The sequence below is a fragment of the Mustela putorius genome, unplaced genomic scaffold, assembly GCF_011764305.1.
Source record: "Mustela putorius furo isolate JIRA1106 unplaced genomic scaffold, ASM1176430v1.1 tig00000129_pilon_pilon_pilon, whole genome shotgun sequence".
NCBI classification, from domain to species: Eukaryota; Metazoa; Chordata; class Mammalia; order Carnivora; family Mustelidae; genus Mustela; species Mustela putorius.
In genome coordinates, this window is record NW_025421290.1 from 24,199,442 (window position 1) to 24,218,770 (window position 19,329).

Genomic DNA, 19,329 nt, shown 5'->3' on the forward strand with positions numbered 1-19,329 from the left:
GAGGGACCACACTGTGCTGCCCAGAACTCGGTCACCCAGCCATGTCTGGCTGCTGGTCAGGCGAGGAGATGTGCATTAGCTGTGTGCCAGGGGAGAAAAGGGAGTGGGTTTGGGGACCACACAGTCGTCTCCCTGTCCTAAAAGGAGTATAGATGATGATGCAGGCAGGTCTGTGTGCTGTGGGGGGAGACACACAGCATGAGTACAACCCCTCATCCCTGTCTCCGTGAGCTTCACATCAGTTACACTGAGGTCACAGACAAGCCCGGAATCATAGCAGCTCCTCACCCCTGGCGGACTTCTCACTCATGAACGTCTGGGTGCGCCACCCACCTCTCCGCCCCCACCCCCACCCCGGGACCCTGCCGTCTGTGCTGTGACTCCACAGTCCAGGCTGCTTGGACGAATGGCTCCACCCCTCCTCCCCCAGCACAGGGCCTAGGCAGTCACCGCGGCAGGAGAGAGGCTCTGTGCCGTGGCCTGCGGTGACCCAGGGCATGTCCACCTGCAACTTGCTGGCCAGAACTACCCGCCAGCTGCTGGGTGGCTGGGAAATTTGGGGGAGCAGATGGAATGATTGGCGAGTCCCGCTCCGTTACTGCCATCGCAGGCCTGAGGATTTGCTGTTGGGGAGCGGGTGGCGGCTCACATGCCAGTAGCTGTGGCACCAGGCAGAGAGCAGTACCTGCCTGTAGAGCTCCTGAGACACGTGGAAGGAAGCTGGACCTCCAGGAAGGGACCTGCCTAAAAGAGAGCCCCGCTTTGGCAAAGCGAACCAAAACCAGGTTTTTGTTTGTTTGTTTTTTTAATATTTTATTTATTTATTTGACAGAGATATAGCAAAAGAGGAAACACAGGCAGGGAAAGTGGGAGAGGGAGAAGTAGGCTTCTCGCTGAACTGGGAGCCAGATGTGGGGCATGATTCCTGAACTCTGGGATCATGACCCAAGCCAAAGGCAGACACTTAATGACTGAGCCACACATGTGCCCCAAATCCAGGATTTAAAGTAAAATCTTTCTCCTCCTGGTACTTCTTGCAGAGAATTTGCAATAGGAAAAAGTATTTCCTTCCATGACTCCACAGAAAAAGGCAGGCAAGTCAGAATCCAGCCTCCTCCTCCAAGGTCAACGGAAATGGTATTGCAGACCTACGTACGTCCTGGACACATTGCCGTGTTGGTCTGGCCCACCTTCAGCGTGAGGAGGCTGGGAACGTGTGTCTCTCCCCTGCCCTTTGGAAGACGTCCCTGGGGTTCACCTGTCCCCGCTGAACTGTCAGCTCAGCCCTCAGGACGCCTGAGTCAGCTGTGACTCTGGAAGGCAGCTGCTCAGCCTGGAGAAGGGGCCCATGCCAGGCCCTCCCCGCTGGGCTTCCATCCCACCCGCGTCCCCGTCCTCTCCCTGTCCTGGCAGGACCTAGTGCTGGAGAAGCTGAAGAGCCAGCAGCTGAGCAGCGAGCTGGACAAGCTGAGCCAGGGGCTGGAGAAGGTCGGCCTCCACAAGGACCTGCTGTTGCAGGACGAGAGCGGCCACGGCAACACGTGAGCACCCCCTTGCTGTGGCCTGTGGGCCCTCTCAGCGCGCGCTGCACACCCCCAGCTCCAGAGCTCAGTTCACTCTGCACAGCCTGGGGCTTGCATGTGGTCTCTGGAAGAGGCTGGCGTCCCTTATGGGACAGGACTTCTTCCTGGAGAGTCCCGGGGAGGAGTGCAAGGAGACTCTCTTGTTCAGTGGGAAGACTTCTTAATTGTTTTAAAACAGATTTTTTAAGAGTCAGTTTTAAGTTCAAAGCAAAATTAAGGGGAAGATACAGAGAGTTCCTGAATGCTCTCTGCCCCGCCCAGGAATAACCTCCCCAGTGTCCATAAGCCCCCACGAAAGTGGTGCACCTGTCATACTCGCTGTGTCCCCATCGACCCTTCTTCCCCCAGTGCCCGCAGTGAACCGTAGGGTTCACTCCTGATGCTGCACGTCCATGGGTGTTGACACGGGTGTGCTGCCGGGGTCTACTTACAGGATCCTACAGACTCATTTCATAGTCCCACATGTCCTCTGTGCTCTGCCTACCTATTTGTTTCTCTCTTCCCGACCCCAGCCCTTGAATTGTAAAAAAAAAAAATGAACTAGTGTGAAATTTGCCTGCAATTCTTTTCCAAAATGATCTCATTTTCCAAGGGAATCTGGTATCGTGGACTTCTGCTGGACTTTTGCAGAGACCTAGAGTCCCAGCTCCACATGATGGGTGACGTGGCATCCTGTTGGTGTGGCAAAAGGGCCACGCAGACTTACCACTTACCTAGCTCACACTGTGATCTTGGGCAAATTGCTGAACCATTCTGAGACTCAGTTTCCCCATCTGTTAAATGGCCAAGATAATTCCTCCCTAAGACTCTGCTTGTAGAACTGCAGCAGTGACATTTCATTTGAAGCTGTCATGGGTGTGTCTCTGTGGAGACTCCTGGGGAGGGCTCTGGATGATGGCTTATGGCTCTTATGGTGCTTCTGGGCCAAATGCTGCAGAATTACAAAGGAAACCTGCTCAGTGGGGGAGACAGGTGTTGGCAGCTGGGAGATTGGGAGCCTGTGAGCAGAAGAGTCAGATAAAAACTACTGCATATTTGTATTTTTCAGAAAATGCAGTATATTGGAGGGCAGAAATGAGTCAGCACTAAAATCAACGTTAGCCATGAAAGAAGAAAAGATTGTGTTCTTGGAAGCCCAGGTGGAAGAGAAAGCCAGCCTGAACCGCCAGTTACAGAATGAACTTCAGGTGGTAAGATGTGACCCCTTTCCGGGCCAACTGTGAGTCCCAGCCATGAGGCCTCTGCCTCACCTTCTCCAGCCCCTCACCTGGGTAGCAGAGGCGTGGCTGAATGCCCATCTCCTGGAGCAGATGTGCTGACCCACGGGGTTCTGAGCGGGGCTGCCATCAGAATCGTATGCATTGGGGCCAGATGGAACCAGAGTGAACCAGAGGCCTGGGGGCCGAGGAGGCCAAGTCCAGAGCAGCTTTGAATCTGTTAGGCAGGATCTGGGACACTGGTGAGAATTGGCAGGAGACTATGAGCATCAGGACCAAGAAAGACCTAGAGTCCCAGGGGTACCCTGAAATGGGACAGGTGTGGGTGCACCAGGGCTCGGTCAGGATGTCCACTCCTGGCACATATGTGATTTCCAGCTTTCCTTCTTGAAGCCTTGGTGCAGTTCTTGGCTGTGTGATTGAATAAGGAATCTAGAGAAAAGCCGTTCTCGGGCTGGAAGGGACTATATAACCTCCCCTGGTCCATATTCCCCAGACTCATCTCCATTTCGTGGCATGGGCTGCTGAGGCTTAGGGAAGGGAGAAGACTGGAGTTGGGACTGAGGCAGGTTTCTGGAAGGAGAAAGGGGGAGGATGGGCTGGGCTGTGGGCATTCCCCACAGAGCAAGAGCCAGGTGTCAGGCTTATCCCTAATAAGGCGAGGGGTCGGGGACGCTGAGGAATTGGGTTCGCTGTGGGACTGTCTTCTAGCAGTAAACTCAGAGAACTGAGCCGGCCTCTTCCTGCCCCAAGTCTGCTTTCCTGTTCCCACACCCTACAGCTGAAGACAGAGTGTGAGATCCTCAGGCAGAACCAGGAGGAAGGCAAGCACTTACAGAACTCTTTCAAACACCCTGTGGAGACTTTGGTCACTGGCCACCAGGGGAAGGAGACCTGGGGGCCCAGCCACAAGGAGGCCACCATGGAGCTGCTCCGAGTGAAGGACCGGGCCATCGAGCTGGAGCGGAATGTGAGTGGGCTGCCCGGGTTCAGAGAGAGAGTGCAAGCCGCTGTGCTCTAGTGATTGTCCCACTGATAGGCCGCCATTCGTGGGAAGGACCCTGGAGGTCAGAATCTACTGAGATTTATCCAGATCTAGTTGAACACCTTTTCTTTTTTTTTTCTTCTTTTTTTTTAAAGATTTTATTTATTTGACAGATGCACAAGAAGGGGGAGAGGCGGGGGAGAAGCAGACTCTCCACTGAGCTGGGAGCCCGATGCAGAACTCGATCCCAGGACCCTGGGATCATGACCTGAGCTGAAGGCAGATGCTTAACAGTGCTTGACAGCCACCCAGGTGCCCCTTCTGTAGTTGAATACTTCTTAAGCTGTCCTGGCAAGTCCTATAATCTCCTTTTCGTTTGAGATGCCTTTGCCCTTTCTACTGGAAAGGTGTGGACCACATGTTCCCACAGCGAATCCAACTGCCTGCCCATCAGACTTGGCATGTAGCTTGTACACCAGTTCTCCATCTCCACCGTGCTTTCCCAGGGGTTACCAAAGCATGGCCCACCACCTGTTTTTGTCAATAAAGTTTTATTGGACCAGAGACATGCCCTTTATTTACATACTGTTGTGGGTTCGTCTTCCCACCATAGTGGTGGCAGAGGTAACTGGTTGGAATGGCCACCACATGCCTGGCAAACCCTAAAATTCAATCTGTCCCTTTACAGAAGAAGTTTGCCGGTGCACGTCTAATCCCCTGATGCTGTTTGACTCTGCCAGCAACCTTGTGAAGCAGGTAGTGAGGATTGTCACCATTGGCAGATGAGAAAGTGGAGATAGAGTTTAAGAGACTTGACCCTATGGGGCATCTGGGTGGCTCAGATTATTAGGTGTCTGCCTTCAGCTCAAGCCATGATCTCCGGGTCCTGAGACTGAGTCCCACGTCGGGCTCCCAGCTCAGTGGGGAGTCTGCTCCTCCCTCTGCCTCTCCCCCTGCTTGTGCTCTCTCTCTCAAATGAATAAAAAAACAAGAAAGACTCAACGCTACATCCCGTGTTAGCGAGGGACAGCACCAGGCTACAGCCCACCTGTCCTGGTCCCTGGCCCTCTTGGTGGCATATTTTACACAGTCTTTATCAGTCTTATGGAACAACTTATTTACTCTATCTGTTGTCACTCCTGAGCAGGGTGAGGTGTGGTCACAGGCTTTTACTCTCTGTCCAGTGGGACAAGCTCAGAGAATTACATTGATGGGGTATTTCGCAGAAGCATTAATGAGAGAAGAGATCCCTTGGCTTTAACCCCAGCTCACCTTGGCCTTGCGCTCAGATGCTCAGGTTGGAAGCAGTGTCCCCATGATGTGCGTGCATTTCTGTCTAGAAAGCCCGTACCAAGAAAAGGAGTGCTCTCCCCCTTCCCTTGCAATTCTGTTGATCGTCTGCCTTTTCCAGGAGGGAAACATGCTACTTCTCTTAACTGGTAGACTCTGGTTTTAGTCCCCAAAGTGTCAGCTCTTGGCGGTTCCTTACAGCCCGTGTGCCCGGGGCTGGTGAACACTGACCGAGCTGATGTCTGATGGGCCTCCTGCTTTCATCTCCCCTAGAATGCAGCTCTGCAGGCCGAGAAGCAGCTGCTCAAGGAACAGCTACAGCACGTGGAGACGCAGAATGTGGCCTTCAGCTCTCAGATCCTGACGCTGCAGAAGCAGAGTGCTTTCCTACAGGAGCACAACACCACACTGCAGACCCAGACGGCCAAGCTGCAGGTAAGCCCCGTGCTGTGGGCCCCAGGGAGTGGGCCGGTGGGGAGGGTATCTCTGTGTCTCCCCGAGACCGGCCCTAGCGTGCACGCCAGCTCCTCCTCAGGAAGCCAGGCCACGCGTGGGAGGCTGTGCCATTCTGTTTTGTGTTTCACAGACTCTTTGTGAGCAGGGGGTGCCAGGTCTCAGGGTGCTGGAAGGTGGTACAGTGCGCAGCCATCTCCACTGCCGTGTGTCTGACGGCAGGGCTGGCGACTCGGTTTCTGTGCTCTGCCCTGTAGGGTTGCCTGTTTTCCCAAGTGTGTTCCTTGAGATTTTACTAGGAGTGACTTGGAAAGAGATCCTAGGCTCAGATTCGTTGAGCGCAACAGAGTTAACCAGGTTTGTTTACTATAAATGCTGGCAGAGCCTTTTTTACGCTGATGGGAATTTTGAGTCCCCATGAGGGAAGCAGGGGGTGAGGTGGCTGCAAGGCTGTTGAGAGCTTCTAGCAAAACTCCCATCCCGTGCCACCTCGTTGAGAATGTTGGTTTTTATTTATGGTTGACAGATTGTTGGGAAATGAATTAATCCTTCATTAATGCCGTTTGTGAGAAAAGCGTTGGAAAATGTGCAGCCTGGATCGGGATGGTGTGCAGGAAACTATTTGGCAAAGGGGCTGGGATTTATTCTTTTAAAATAACGAAATAGGGGGCGCCTGGGTGGCTCAGGGGGTTAAGCTTCTACCTTCGACTCAGGTCATGGTCACAGGGTCCTAGGATCGAGTCCTACATTGGGCTCTCTGCTCAGCAGGGAGCCTGCTTCCCCTCTTTCTCTCTGCCTGCCTCTCTGCCTACTTGTGATCTCTGTCTGTCAAATAAATAAATAAATGAATCTTAAAACAAAACAAAAATAATGAAATAGGGTATCGGTTCATGGTTTTGGTGGTGGTGGTGGGGAGGGCTCTGTCTGGTTTTGCAGTCAGTCTCTCCGGTCCCAGAGTGAGTTAGGTAGCACTCTTGCTCGGTTTTCTGAGGGTCTGGATGTTGTTGGGCGGTCGTTCTGTAAACATCCGTTCGGTAAGAGTGGCTGCTGGTGGTATCCAGGTGTTCTCTCTCGTTCCTGATTTTCTACGGGTCCTAGAAAAGTAGGCCTTTAAAAGTGGTCAAAGAGGGCGCCCAAGGAGCTTATCCAGAGAAAGGATGCACCTTGCCCCGGTAGGTCACCTGTGGGGAGGGGCACAAGACGGAGCCACCTGGGATGGTCTGCTGTGCCCCCATCCCCCAGAGGGGTTCCAAAGTTCAGAGACGACAGTCCCGGTGGCAGGTGCTGCCTGCCTAGAGGGTCCCCGTGGTTTGATGTCTGCCTCCTGAGTTGGCGCAGTGGCCATGCGTGGGGACACGGGTTCTGTGAGTCCGCCCCTTCTCCCCCTCGGCAGGTGGAGAACTCCACCCTGAGCTCCCAGAACGCCGCGCTCACTGCGCAGTACACCCAGCTGCAGAACCAGCAGACGGCCAAGGAGAGCGAGAACGAGAACCTGCTGCGGCAGCAGGAGCGGCTGGCGGCGGCCCACGAGGCCCTGATGCAGGACCATGAGCATCTGGCCGCGCTGCACGAGCGCCAGTCCTCGGAGTACGAGGCCCTCATCCGACAGCACAGCTGCCTCAAGACACTGCATCGCAACCTGGAGCTGGAGCACAGGGAGCTCCGAGAGAGGTGCGTGCGGGCGTCGGGGCCGCCGGGGGTCACAGCCACCGGGGGTCACCTCCCTGCCTGGGACCCTCCCCTGCCTTCCCTCTTGGCCCCGCTGCTTCACATTGCCCAGGACCCCTGAACTTTCCAGAAGAGTGGGTAAAATCCAGAGTCACTCTCAGCCAATATTGGGAGCGTGTGCAGCTGGAGCCTGAGTGACAGGAGGGTCCCCCCACGTGGAGAAGGCGGTACCATGGCGAATCCCAGCTCAAGGAAACCCAGCTTTGGGGTCCCTGCTGCCATGAGGACTCCCACCGCCTCCCCACTCCACTCCAGACCCGGCATAAAGAGGACATTCCCCACCGCTGCCAGCCCACAGTGACTTGCTTCGTTTCCCTGTCTGGGTGTGGGACCCTTGCTTTCCAGCCTTCAACTTTGGCGGCTTTGGAATATGTGGAAAGCGAAGAGAACAGTAGAGTGAAACCATGTCCGTTTTAGCCATCCCTCTCTCTCGATACCTGTCTGCTCTCCTTTACTTACTTGATCTAAAATTTGTCTGCACTGAATTGGACAGACCTTCACTTGGCGCCCTTGACAACCCAGGCTCCTGGGTGTTGGGTCTGTTGGGTCAGCTTGTGTGGCCTGAGCTCCTGCCCCGGGTGGGCCCCTGATAGCCCCGGCACCCAGGCCGCTATGGTGGGACCTGGGGTCTGGCGGGAGGGCGGGGTGGGGTGCACCTGGCTGGGACACAGGAGGAAGCTGTGTCTCTGCAGAGAGGCTGGCATTTCTTTCCCTTGACTCACCTTCATTGCTGGGCCAGCGGAGCCTCGTGAGGGCACGGGATGACGCCGAGGGCACAGAGCTGGTGGCGTTCATTTATTCACTCACCTGCTCCTTCCTTTTTGCCTCTCTCTGGGCTCCTCTACCTGCTTTACCCACCCAGATTGCCTTCCTTCAGGGGCTGCTGGGGCACCTGCCCCTAATAAGCCAAAATCAGCATCTTCTGTTTCCAGGCATCTCCGCCCTCACTCCCCCTGGAGCCCACCCAGGCTTCATGCGACACTTAGCATGTACTCTGTGCATGTGCTCTGTCTGGGCGTGGAGGGTTGCTCCCGGTTGGCTTGGGAAGTAGAGCCCACAGCATTCCCTGAGCTCTGGAATGAGCTCCATGCCCACCGCTCACCAGGCACCTACATGTTATGATAGCCCCTCATGGTATTCTTAGTGTCTGATTAGAGGGGGAAGGTTTTTGCAGGCGGAATTTGGACCAGCCTTGAGGGAGGAGAGACTGTGGGTTACTGTCTGGTTCCTTGTCAATACAGCAGGCGGAACCATTGTAGTACTCGAGTTTTCCCAGGCTGGGCAGGTGGCTGGAGGCACCTTTGGTCGGTCTGCAGCAGGGCTGGGAGTTTGAGAATGTAGGTACCTGGAACACGGGGGTGGTGGCTCTGAAATTAGATGCTCATTTCTTAATTCTCTTAGAAAGATGTACTGAGTGCCCGGCCTCATACCCGGGATTCACTAGCGAGTAAGACGCCCAGCGTCTGTCCTGCCCTTCGGTGGTTACTTATGGTTACAGTTATCCCTGGTCACTGGCCCTTTTCTAAGCCATTACAGTAGGGAAGCAGGATTTGGGGAACCCTAATCATCTGCCTATGGCCCTGATTTGTCAAACCTGGATGACTTATCATCACCTAAAGAGCTAGACCGGGCATCCACTTCGAGTCGTACACCTGTCCGCAGTGGGTTAGCCTCCACCCTGGGGCTGAAGGCCAGGCGAAAGTTTGTCCTCAAACAGCCACCTGAGCATGTTTCTGAGTTTCACTCCCTGATGATTCCCAGCAGCAGTAGGATGGTTCGAGCACGGCTGCCATGGGGGCTGGGGGCCCAGGGGTAGAGGTCTGAAGACTGATTGGACACCGTGGTCCGACCGTCTGCGATTGTGAATAGCTTAGACAAGGGAGGGGGTCTGGAAAGAGGGGTTTCCCTGAAAGCAGACGGCTGAAAGGCGGTGCATCAGTCACTGCCTTGGACTAGAAGGGGATCCTGAGTCCTCTCTGGGCATGTATGCCGCGCAGGAGGAGGGACAGCCTGGGCTCATCATCTGCGCTCTGCTGCCCTCCAGAGCCCGCTGTGCCAGAACCACGGAGACAGGGGCTGCAGGAAGGGGGAAAAGGAACGGAGCAGATCAGGGAGGGAAAGGACTGTGGTTAGGGCCCATGAGAAAGGGGGGGAGTGTGCGCATGTGTGTGCGCTCACACACGTGTGTGCACGTGAAGACCTGGCCTCTGGCAGCTGCTGGGCCCCTGCCGGGCAAGCCTCTATCGCTGCAGCTGAGACAGACCAAGAACAAGGAGACTCGGTTCCCAAGGGGAGGAGGGCGGAGGCTTACCCAGCCCCTGGTCAAGAGGGATTACCTGCTGGAATGGAGCTGTTTATTTTGTGGTTCCTTTTAGATCTGTTTGTGCTTGGTGAGCCACCTCATAAGTATTTATAATGCCCGAAGCAAAGCGGTCCAAATGCAGAAAAGAGTATCTCGGTGTGCCCAGGTGGCCAAGGGAGGGGCTCCTGCTTCAGCAGGAAGTCCAGGGGACTGTGCGGACTTGTCGGGTGGCAAGAAGAGGCCCTGCCTGTTCCCTGCCCTGTCCCCCTCCACTTTGCAGAGAGCGGCGGCCAGAGGAACCCCGTTTTCTGTGGGAGGTTTCCCAGTCTTCCAGGGACTTCGTTCCCCAGAGGAAAGGAAGGCCCCAGTCGAGCTCCCAACAGGTGCGTTCCCCTCCAACAGGCACGAGGACATGCTGAAGCATAAGGCGGAGCTGGACGAGCGGGAGAAGGTTTTGAACACTGAGAGGGAGGCTCTGCAGCAGGAGCAGAGGACGGGCGCCATGGCCGTGGGTGAGAACCAGCGACTGCGGGGAGAGCTGGACAGGTGAGCCCCCGGGACCCCGCCGGGCCCCTGTGCACGACGGCTGCCCTCCCAGATTTCACATTAGACCTGCCTGGCCCCACTGCAAGAGATCCGCAGGGCCCCCTGGCCTGCATGTTCACAGCTTGGGGGGCACAAGCTGATAGGGGACTCTAGCTGCTGGCTGGGATGGAAGGACCCAAGGGACCAAGTGACACCTGGGGATGGCGCCTTTGTATCCAGCAGGGACCCTCCTCTAATGTAGGCCATGTGGCGATCTCAGGAAGGACACGCTGTAGATGCTCATTCCTCACACATTCCCTCTTTGTGAACTCACCTCCTTGCTAAAATCGCCCCCAGATTGATACTGAGAAGGTGCTTTCACTCAATGTGCCCAGGACGACCCGGAGCGCACGTCTCCGGCTGAGGACAAACAAGGGTGCTCAGCCTTCTTACTGTAGTTCTCATACCATGAATAGGCATCCTTTTTGAAGTCTCTTCGGTGCCATGCTGTTTTTATAATTTTGCGCTTTCTGGTGGCAGTTTTGCTATTTTTTTTTTTTAAGATTTTATTTATTTGTGCAAGAGAGAGCATGAGCAGGGCAAGTGTGAGAGGGAGGAAGCAGGCTCCCTGCTGAGCAGTGAGCTCAATGCTGGGCTCGATCCCAGGACCCTGGCATCGTGACCTGAGCCAAAGGCAGATGCTTAACCAACTGAGCCACCCAGGCGCCAGCACAATCATTTAAAATAGCTCCCAAGAGGAGGGCTGAAGTGTGGTGTAGGGCTCCTAGTGCAAGACTATGCTCCCGTCTGGGAAAAGTACATGTTCGAGAAACTCCGTTCAGGCATGAGCTATGGCGCTGTAGCCGTATGTTACCTGAGGGGGTCTTCAAACAGAATCCCCAATTAAATAAGCGATGTCTTGATCCTTTGACTAAAATGTGACCAGAGCTTGCAGGAACATATACCCTGTCCTATGTTTCCCCAAGAGGCCATGGTTCAGTTCCCACCAGTCCAGTGATTGCATGGTCTTCCTAGAGCATCACTCCCTTGATTAACAAGTCTCTGCTGTACAACCAGTATCCCAACCCCCCCACCTTTTTTTTTTCTTTAAGATTTTATTTATTTATTTGACAGAGATCACAAGTAGGCAGAGAAGCAGGCAGAGAGAGAGGAAGAAGCAGGCTCCCTGCTGAGCACAGAGCCTGATGCAGGGCTCCATCCCAGGACCCTGGGATCATGACCCGAGCTGAAGGTAGAGGCTTTAACCCACAGAGCCACCCAGGCACCCCCCGCAACTTTTTTTTAATAACAGTTAAGTAAACAGGCTCAGGGATGAACTTACCTGTTCAGAGTTAGTGCCTCTAGTGAATGGCAGAATCAGGACGTGAATCAGGCCTTGTCTCATCACAAAGGCATGACTGTATGAAGCTGCTTCCTCTCCAAGTCCTTGTGCGAGTGTTCTCTGGGGCCTCACACACGGGGGCCTCCAGTGACCTGGGGAGGCTGGGCCCATGGGGGAGGGAGAGCCGGCCTAGAGCTTTCCAGGTTATTTTTTTGTCTCACACTTTTTTTCTTAAGAGAAATAGGACACTTGAGCATGGATGTGAGACCTTTAGGTTTTTAAGTGCTGGCATGCTGACCCATTTCAAAGAAGCGTTTAGGCCGAACCAGGCACATCTGTGTCCAGATGTCGTCTGTGGGCCTCCAGTAGTCTCAGGTTTGGATGCAAATCTTCCCCTAAGAAGCCCTGATTGGATGATAGTGACAATGAGGATAATTTTAGTGGATTTCCCTAATACCCTGGCATCTCCTACTTTATTCATCTCAGGAGGTGAAATTAGAAAAGAGTTTGAAATTGGGAAGGAGAGCCAGAAGTAGACACATGATTTTAAGGCAAAAATATTCTGGTTCAGTGTTTCTTTAAAAAAAAAAAGTTAACAGCCGAACTCTTTTTTCCAAGTACGCATGCAGATAGGCCAAAGCGTGAACTGTAAAAGAGAGCATCACGGTGAGGCTGTGTTGGGGCACCTGTCTGAGCCTGCCCACTCTGTCTCCCCCAGCCCAGCGTGAGGCACTAGGGGGACCCTCAGAGAACCCCCAAGGAGCACAGTTTGAAAACTGCTCATTCTGTTCAGCTCCCTCATTTTACACATGGAAAAAACTGAGGCCCAGAGAGGCTGTCGTCGTGGGTCAGGGTACCCAGCGGGGACGGAGCCTGCCGTGCCCTGCAGTCCTTGGCCTGTGGCTCTCCACCCCCAGGGTCAATTTCCTGCACCAGCAGCTGAGAGGGGAGTACGAGGAGCTGCACGCCCACGCCAAGGAGCTGAAGACCTCCCTGAACAACTCCCAGCTGGAGCTGAGCCGCTGGCAGGCGCGGTTTGACGAGCTGAAGGGGCAGCACCAGAGCATGGACATCTCGCTGACCAAGCTGGACAACCACTGCGAGGTGAGGCCTTGGGACACGGCCGAGAGCCCCGGGCCTGGGGTGCTGGTGGGTCCTTGCTGGCGCTGGCGCTCGAAGACCGTGTGGGGGGTGGCCCAGGGGCCAGGATGGAACGGAGGCATTGGAGAGGGAGACAGCCACCCTGGTGGGCAGGGATGTGTCAGAAAGCACCTGTCCAGCTGCCCTTTGCTTCTCGCAAGTTCGGGGAAGTGCGTGGGAGCAGCGGGGCAGTCTCCTATCCAGTCCCGCTGCTCCAAGCTGGCAAATCCAGCCCTGCCACTCTTTCACCTTTGCAATTCTGTGTCCACACTGTTCTAGAGAAGTGGCGTGGGTGGCTGACTCTGACTCCGGCTCCCGGGGCAGCTCAGATGGCGCTCACTCGGGGGTGCCCCGGTTTCCAGAGAGGCAGAGCAGTCCCATGTGTTGCGCTAGGTGGGAAATTTGTCTTCTTAAGCAGCAGAACCATCTCAGATGAGATCATGAGCAGATCCCAGGACAGATAAGAAAGGCAAAGAGGGTCGAGCCGGCAAGAGCAGCGTGGTCCCATCCCCCTTCAAGAGGCCCCAAGGACAGCAGCGTCCCTGGGACACAGCTCCTCTTGGCTCTCGTTTGTCCAGAGACCCTCTCGGAGGCCTTGTCCTTCGAGCTCCTGGTAGCAAGTGGGACATCACAGCTGAGGAAACCGAGGCCCAGGGTACACAGCTGCCTCCGGTCCCCCCTTTGCTGAGGCTGGGGCACAGGGTTCATGGAAGAGGTTGGGGGCCGGACCCCCGAGACTGTCTGAGGCCCAGGCTTGGGATGTTCCTGCTGCATCTCCATGACGGTACTCTGGGGCAGGAGCTGGCAAATCAGCCGAGGGGCGCATCTAGCCCGCTGCCTGTTCTCAGACAGCTGTGACCTAAGATTGTTGTGTACAGTTTTAGTGGTGGGGAGATTCTCCCAAACGATAGCTTGTGGCAAGTGGAAATGATCGGAAATTTAAGTGTCTGGGATGGGGACGTAGCCGCACCGGTCTCTGTGTGCCATCCGTGGCTGTTTCCAGTGGTGGTGGGAACACTGAGCTTCCGAGTGGGAACACTGCCACAGACACCCCCACCCAGCCGGGAAGCCTGAAATACTTAGTTCTGGGCCCTTCACAGAAGAGGTGTGCCAGCCCTCGCCCAGAGCAGAGCTGCCCCATAGAAATATGGCCACAAACCCGAGTTAATGTTTTCTAGTAACCACGTTAAAAAAGTGAAGAGTGGGGGGGAGGAATCATTTTAATCATCTACTCTGTCTAGCCAACATATCTAAAATACCATTTTGACGTGTGACCCCCCCCCCCCAAAACCCTTACTGAGATATTTTACGTTCCCTTCTTTATTACTATGAAGTCTTCGGAATCCTTATTTATTTCGGCATGTCGCCGCTCAGACCAGCTACATTGGCAGTGCTCCGTGGCCTCACGTGGCTGATGGCCGCCAGCTGGGGCGGGGCAGGTGGGGATTCGGCTGTCCCTGGGCCGGTGGCACACTCGGTCCTTTCAGGTTCTCACAGGCCGAGGAGAGAAGCACGTCTCTGTGCACATGACCTTGCCCTGGAAGCCGGGTGCCCAGTGGTGGAACCCTGGGGTCGCACACTGTTTGACACGCTGATGTGTGTTTTAGCTGCTGTCCCGTCTCAAGGGGAACCTGGAGGAAGAGAATCATCACCTGCTGAGCCAGATCCAGCTGCTGAGCCAGCAGAACCAGCTGCTCCTGGAGCAGAACTTGGAGAGTAAGGAGCAGTACCATGAGGAGCAGAAGCAGTACATGTAAGGATGTGTGTGCGAGTGATGCCTGTAGACCGAGGGGCTCTGGCTTCCCCGTGCCCATGCCAGGACCTGTTACATTCTGGGCAAGGAATGGCTCTCGGGCCCGTTGGTGTCCCGAGGGCAAAGGGACAGTCCATCTCACCAGTACATCCTTCTCTTGTCGTCTCTGGAATGGGTCTGGGTTTGTGCACCTGTGGAGGTTGGCTCTAGTTTGCTGTTCAGAGGCAGTGCCTACTGCCAGAAGCTTCAGAATCTGCTTTTGGAATATAAGCTCCCTTGTAAAAACAGGACTGTGCCAGGGTGCCTGGGTGGCTCGGTGGGTTAAAGCCTCTGCCTTCAGCTCAGGTCATGATCCCAGAGTCCTGGGATCGAGCCCTGCAGGGGGCTCTCTGCTCAGTGGGGAGCCTGCTTCCCTTCCTCTCTCTGCCTGCTGTGATCTCTGTCAAATAAATAAATCTTTAAAAACAAAACAAAATAGGACGGTGCCAACAAGCAGGATCTCAGGGAAAGAACTCACACGGGAGGTTCACGAAGCTGTCACTCTTCGTGGAGGCATTTGTGTACTGCAGGTTCAGCACTCAGTTCGGGTGGAACCCCGCCAGCCTCACAGCAGAGGGGCCCAAGCCCTCGCCTCTGGTTCAGAGTCCTCCTTTTCCTGGCGGCCTGTGGGCAAGGTGGATTGAGGGCTCTAACCCCCATGACTCCCTGAGATAATGCAGAAGCACTGCAAGGCCTGGGGTCCAGAAGTGTCTTGATCCTTTCCATGTTTCTGAAAATGTGAACTGGTTCCCAACATTTACAAATTTGGCTCAGTAACCGCGGTGTCCTGGCTTCTCTGAAAAAACTGGAAGTTCTGCCCTATAGGCCTCGCGCATGCCTGCCTGGCAGCCAGCTGCTGGGGCTACTGTCCCCAGCCCACCCCCTGCTCCTTCCAGGCCTGCTTTGCTCCTTATCTCCTCGGTCTGGCCCACCAAAGCTTTCAAGTTTGCCCCCATGGGAAGGTCATCAGAAACCCAGGGTCAGAGCAGGTCTGGGTCAGAGGTCTGCCTTTGCAGAGCTGACTCTCTTGACCTTGATGCCCACCCAGCGCCCTGAGGGCACACCTCTCCCCCTCACCACAGCTGTTGTTAGTACACAAGCCCTGTGTCCGACCCCACATGCCCAGTGTTGTGAACGACCTGGCTGGCAAGTCCTTGGGGCTTCTAGAAGTACTTCAGTTTTAGATGGTGAGGGTTTTGCTTGAGTTGACTTGCACCCCGTCCCTGAGTGTTCTAGCACAACTCTGCAGGGTACCCGGGTTCCCGGACCCATGCCAGACGTTTCCGTGCACACATCCCCGACTTCATGGTCATGATGGTCATGAACACGATGACGTCCAAATCCCAGAAAAGGTCCTGGGCTGGGCGGATGAATTCATGCTATTTTATTTAAAATGGGATTGAGAACCCCCTTCCCTCTCTCTTCACAGAGACAAATTAAATGCCTTGCGGAGGCATAAAGAGAAACTGGAAGAAAAGATCATGGATCAGTACAAGTTCTACGATCCTGCTCCAAAGAAGTGAGTGGATTCATGTGTCAGGGACGTAAACCCAGAGCAGAGCCCTTCCTCGTGCACGAGTGGAGTGGAACGCGCTCCCACCTAGAGCGGCGCCCGGCCTGGAGGGACCGTGCCTCCTGCTCTGTGGAGGCCCTTGCTGTTGCAGGCCTCCCCTGGGACTGAAGGAGTTAAGATTTTCAGTCTCACCCTCTGTCCTCCAGCTTGTCCTGGGAGGGTCAGCGGATGCCAGCTGACCCTGACGAGACAAGGGCTTAATTTAGACACAGCCCTTGGCAAGGGGGAGCAGAGAGTCTGTGGTTTGGGAGCCATTAAAGTGGGACAGAACCGTGGCCATCTGAGATTCTGTCTCACGATTTAACAAGACATTGGAAATCACGTTCCTGCTTGGGGGACGGAAGCTGGTGTACCCATACCCTTTAAACACGGGAACCTCTGGGCCTCACACAGATGCCTCTGGACTCCCTGAACCCCAGGGTGGGTTCACAAACTCAGTCCTTTCTCCAGAGAGCAGCAGCCCCTTGGCGGTGGGGCCGGCCCAGTCTCTGCGGAGTGCCAGCCTCTTACGGGAGGCCCTCCCCAGGAGCCAGTCTTATTCCGAGTCCCAACCCAGCCCAGCCTCAAAGTCAGGATCACCGTGAATCTGTAAGGTTCTCTGGTGAACCACAGATTTTCTGAACCTTGGTTCTCTTCCCTCTGTCTGGCAGAAATGGAGGCCCAGATGAGACCCAGAGCTTTGTGCAAACACAGTACTATCTAGTTTCAGAGATAACTTTTTTTGGTGATATCAGAATGCCCCCATTTCCCAGCAGCTACAGCTCTGTCGCTTACTCTTGAAATTCGCTGGTTTTCATTTAAACAGCCCACTCTTTCCTCCCCTCCCCTCATCTCCCAGGCTCCTTCGTGCCTGGGACTGGTTGAAGAATGTCAGTTTATCCCACTTACTATTAACTTCAGCAGAAAACAAGGAGGTCTGTGACACAGTCCCAAAATGGCATTTTGACCAAAAAATCGCCCACGGGTGGGGCTTTGTTTCGCACAGATAATCAAGAGTTGGAAGTTGACACCATGTTTGAAGTTCTGTTTCCCCAAGAGGCTAGTGTGGATTTCCGCCACGGTGTGCACTTCTACCATCCCTGCTCCCCAAATCCAGTGACCGTGGTGATGGCAAGGAGCGCCATCATTCTGAACCCCAAATTAACAGCTTATGATGGAAAGCCCAGCTCACGTCAGGGCACCCCGTGACCTGCTGGAGTGGCATCGAGGGTTGGTTGTGTCCTCCTAACAGTCTGCTTCTCACTAGGAAGAACCACTGGATTGGCGCCAAAGCCTTAGTCAAACTCATCAAACCAAAGAAAGAAGGTTCCAGAGAACGACTGAAGTCCACCCCAGAGAGCCCTCCTTGGCAGGTGGAGTCCCCAGACCCGGCCTCGCCATCTCCTCAGGCCCTCAGATTGCAGCCAGAGAACCCCGAGGCCACCCCGTCTGGCTCCAGTGGTACAGAAGAGCGGGACACCCTCAACGGGCCCGTGGGGAAAGGTAGGAGCGGCTGACCAGGCTGCCGTTGGGCGAAGGAGGGGGATGGGTGCTCGGAAGGGCTCTGCCTGGATGGGGCAGGAGGAGAGACAGAGTGTGGGTGTCGCACGCGTGCCTGTAGGAGCATGAAGAGGGCGTGTTGCTTGCACACAGATCTGCCTCCTTGCCTAGGTTTGCAGCCCAGTAGAGAATACAAATTCACATCGGCAGCTTCGTCCTGTGACGGTTTTGTTATTTTAGAATGAGGAGCGTCCCACGTCACGTAAGCTGTGGTAGCGTCCCGGGCCAATGGTGACGCAGGTGCAGCGGAGACAGGCTCAGGGCTGTGTGTTTCGGGGCTGTGTGTGTCAAAGGGTCAGAGGCAGCTGTTTCTGGACCTGTTTCTGCACCTGTTCCCAGGTGCATTTAACCTCTTCTGTGCATACACGGGATCTTCAGGAATTCCTGAGTCCTCCCAGCCATGGAGCCCTGCCTACCTTTGTACTTATGGCTGTGTTCTGGAGTTTGCCAGAAGTTCTGACATGGATTCCTAGTCCTATGTGGTGTATTTCCTCTAATCTGAGAGGCTGTCAGCGGTACACTGTGTAATTGCTATCTATACCTCCGGGAGAAACACAGGCAGCCTGAGGAGTTCATGGTTGTGTTACACTCTGGTTAGAGGGCTCTTCTACAGACTCAGATTGTTGTGCACAGACACACGGAGAATGCAGGAGCACAGTACCTGGGGTGCACCTGCGACCGCTCCGTCAGAGGCCCCACCTGGCCAGCGGTGACCATCAGACCCATCAGAGCTGTGTCCGGATTGCGGAGATGGGAAGGAATGGGGGAAAATGTGTACCTCAGAAACAACTAAACACAGAAATTGCCAGAAACATTGTTAAGTTTTCAACTTTACTTTTTAAATATTAGTTTATGGATCCTTTGCCCCTAAACCTGCCGAGCGTGCACCCTGAGCAATTTAAATTTTTATGAAGGATGCTGGAACTTTCTGAAGACCAGGCCTAGGCCTGAGAGCCCTGTGCCCCTGCAGGCTGATGTGACAGTGCTCAGGGCAGGTAGTAACAGCCTGCCCCGTGAGTGTGACGTGAGCACAAGCCTTTTGGGGGCACCATTCAGTGGGTCCTGTTGTGTCACTTTCGAATGCAGAGGAAAAAGCGTGCCTGTGCGCACACGTGGGGACGAATGCCTGAGACCAATTTAGGGAAAGGGCTCCAGAGCCACTGAGCGATGATGAGGCTGACCCTGGTTTCTGTCTAGCTGGGCGCTCTTGCCTTGGGTTTTCCCGTCAGCTCTTTAGAGTTGTTGGCCTTTATCCCCTCAACGTGTGTTATTCTCTAAACTGACTTGATTTACTACCATCGGCCTAATGAGCTAGGAAACCTTGGGGAGGAAGAAAAGTACTCGACTGGTCCAGGCTGTTGTGCCAGCCCACGGATGAGCAAGTCAGGGAAAACCCTTCACAGCAGCAGCACCTATGCACATACTGGGCATCCCTTCCGGGCTCCTTTTAGCTGACTGACACGCTTTACCTGGCTCCCGGAGTTCCAACTCCTCGCTGAGGTGGGCACGATTAATCATCCCTGCGAAGGGAGTCTTGACGAGATGTTAAACACTTGCCAGTGTAATCACTGGCAGAACTGGGATGCCCACGCGGGGCGGCGGGGCTGGAGCTCTTCACCAGCATGTGCAGGTAAAGCCCTTTCGAATGAGGCCCAGAGCCTGGGGCCCCTTGTTCTGTGGCGCAAGCACCGACCACCAGGTGGCGCTGTGGCGGCAGAAATAAGCAAGGCGGTGGCCTCCTCCCCGATCCTAAATCAGAAATCCCTTGGCCCTGCTGTGTCCATATGCGTCGTGTTTAGAAAGTACGGCTGAGGGCTCTGACCATCCATGAAGTACAGGACTGGAGTAGAGGGTGTGCAG

At 54.8% G+C, this 19,329-nt stretch overlaps 1 protein-coding gene across 9 annotated transcripts in view; it reads left to right on the forward strand.

The window, feature by feature from the left end:
* Positions 1 to 19,329, forward strand: part of CCDC88C (coiled-coil domain containing 88C) — a 124,535-nt gene that overhangs the window by 88,237 nt on the left and 16,969 nt on the right. For all 9 annotated transcript variants that reach the window (XR_006604137.1, XM_045071213.1, XM_045071222.1 and 6 more), the window contains 10 exons: positions 1,414 to 1,541; positions 2,632 to 2,773; positions 3,582 to 3,770; positions 5,349 to 5,510; positions 6,922 to 7,199; positions 9,961 to 10,104; positions 12,343 to 12,529; positions 14,173 to 14,318; positions 15,787 to 15,876; positions 17,177 to 17,412. Coding sequence is in view for 8 of the 9 variants with exons in the window: in XM_045071213.1 (XP_044927148.1) it covers positions 1,414 to 1,541; positions 2,632 to 2,773; positions 3,582 to 3,770; positions 5,349 to 5,510; positions 6,922 to 7,199; positions 9,961 to 10,104; positions 12,343 to 12,529; positions 14,173 to 14,318; positions 15,787 to 15,876; positions 17,177 to 17,412 (1,702 nt within the window). In the remaining variant the exon portion in view is untranslated. The remainder of the gene's footprint in view (positions 1 to 1,413; positions 1,542 to 2,631; positions 2,774 to 3,581; positions 3,771 to 5,348; positions 5,511 to 6,921; positions 7,200 to 9,960; positions 10,105 to 12,342; positions 12,530 to 14,172; positions 14,319 to 15,786; positions 15,877 to 17,176; positions 17,413 to 19,329) is intronic.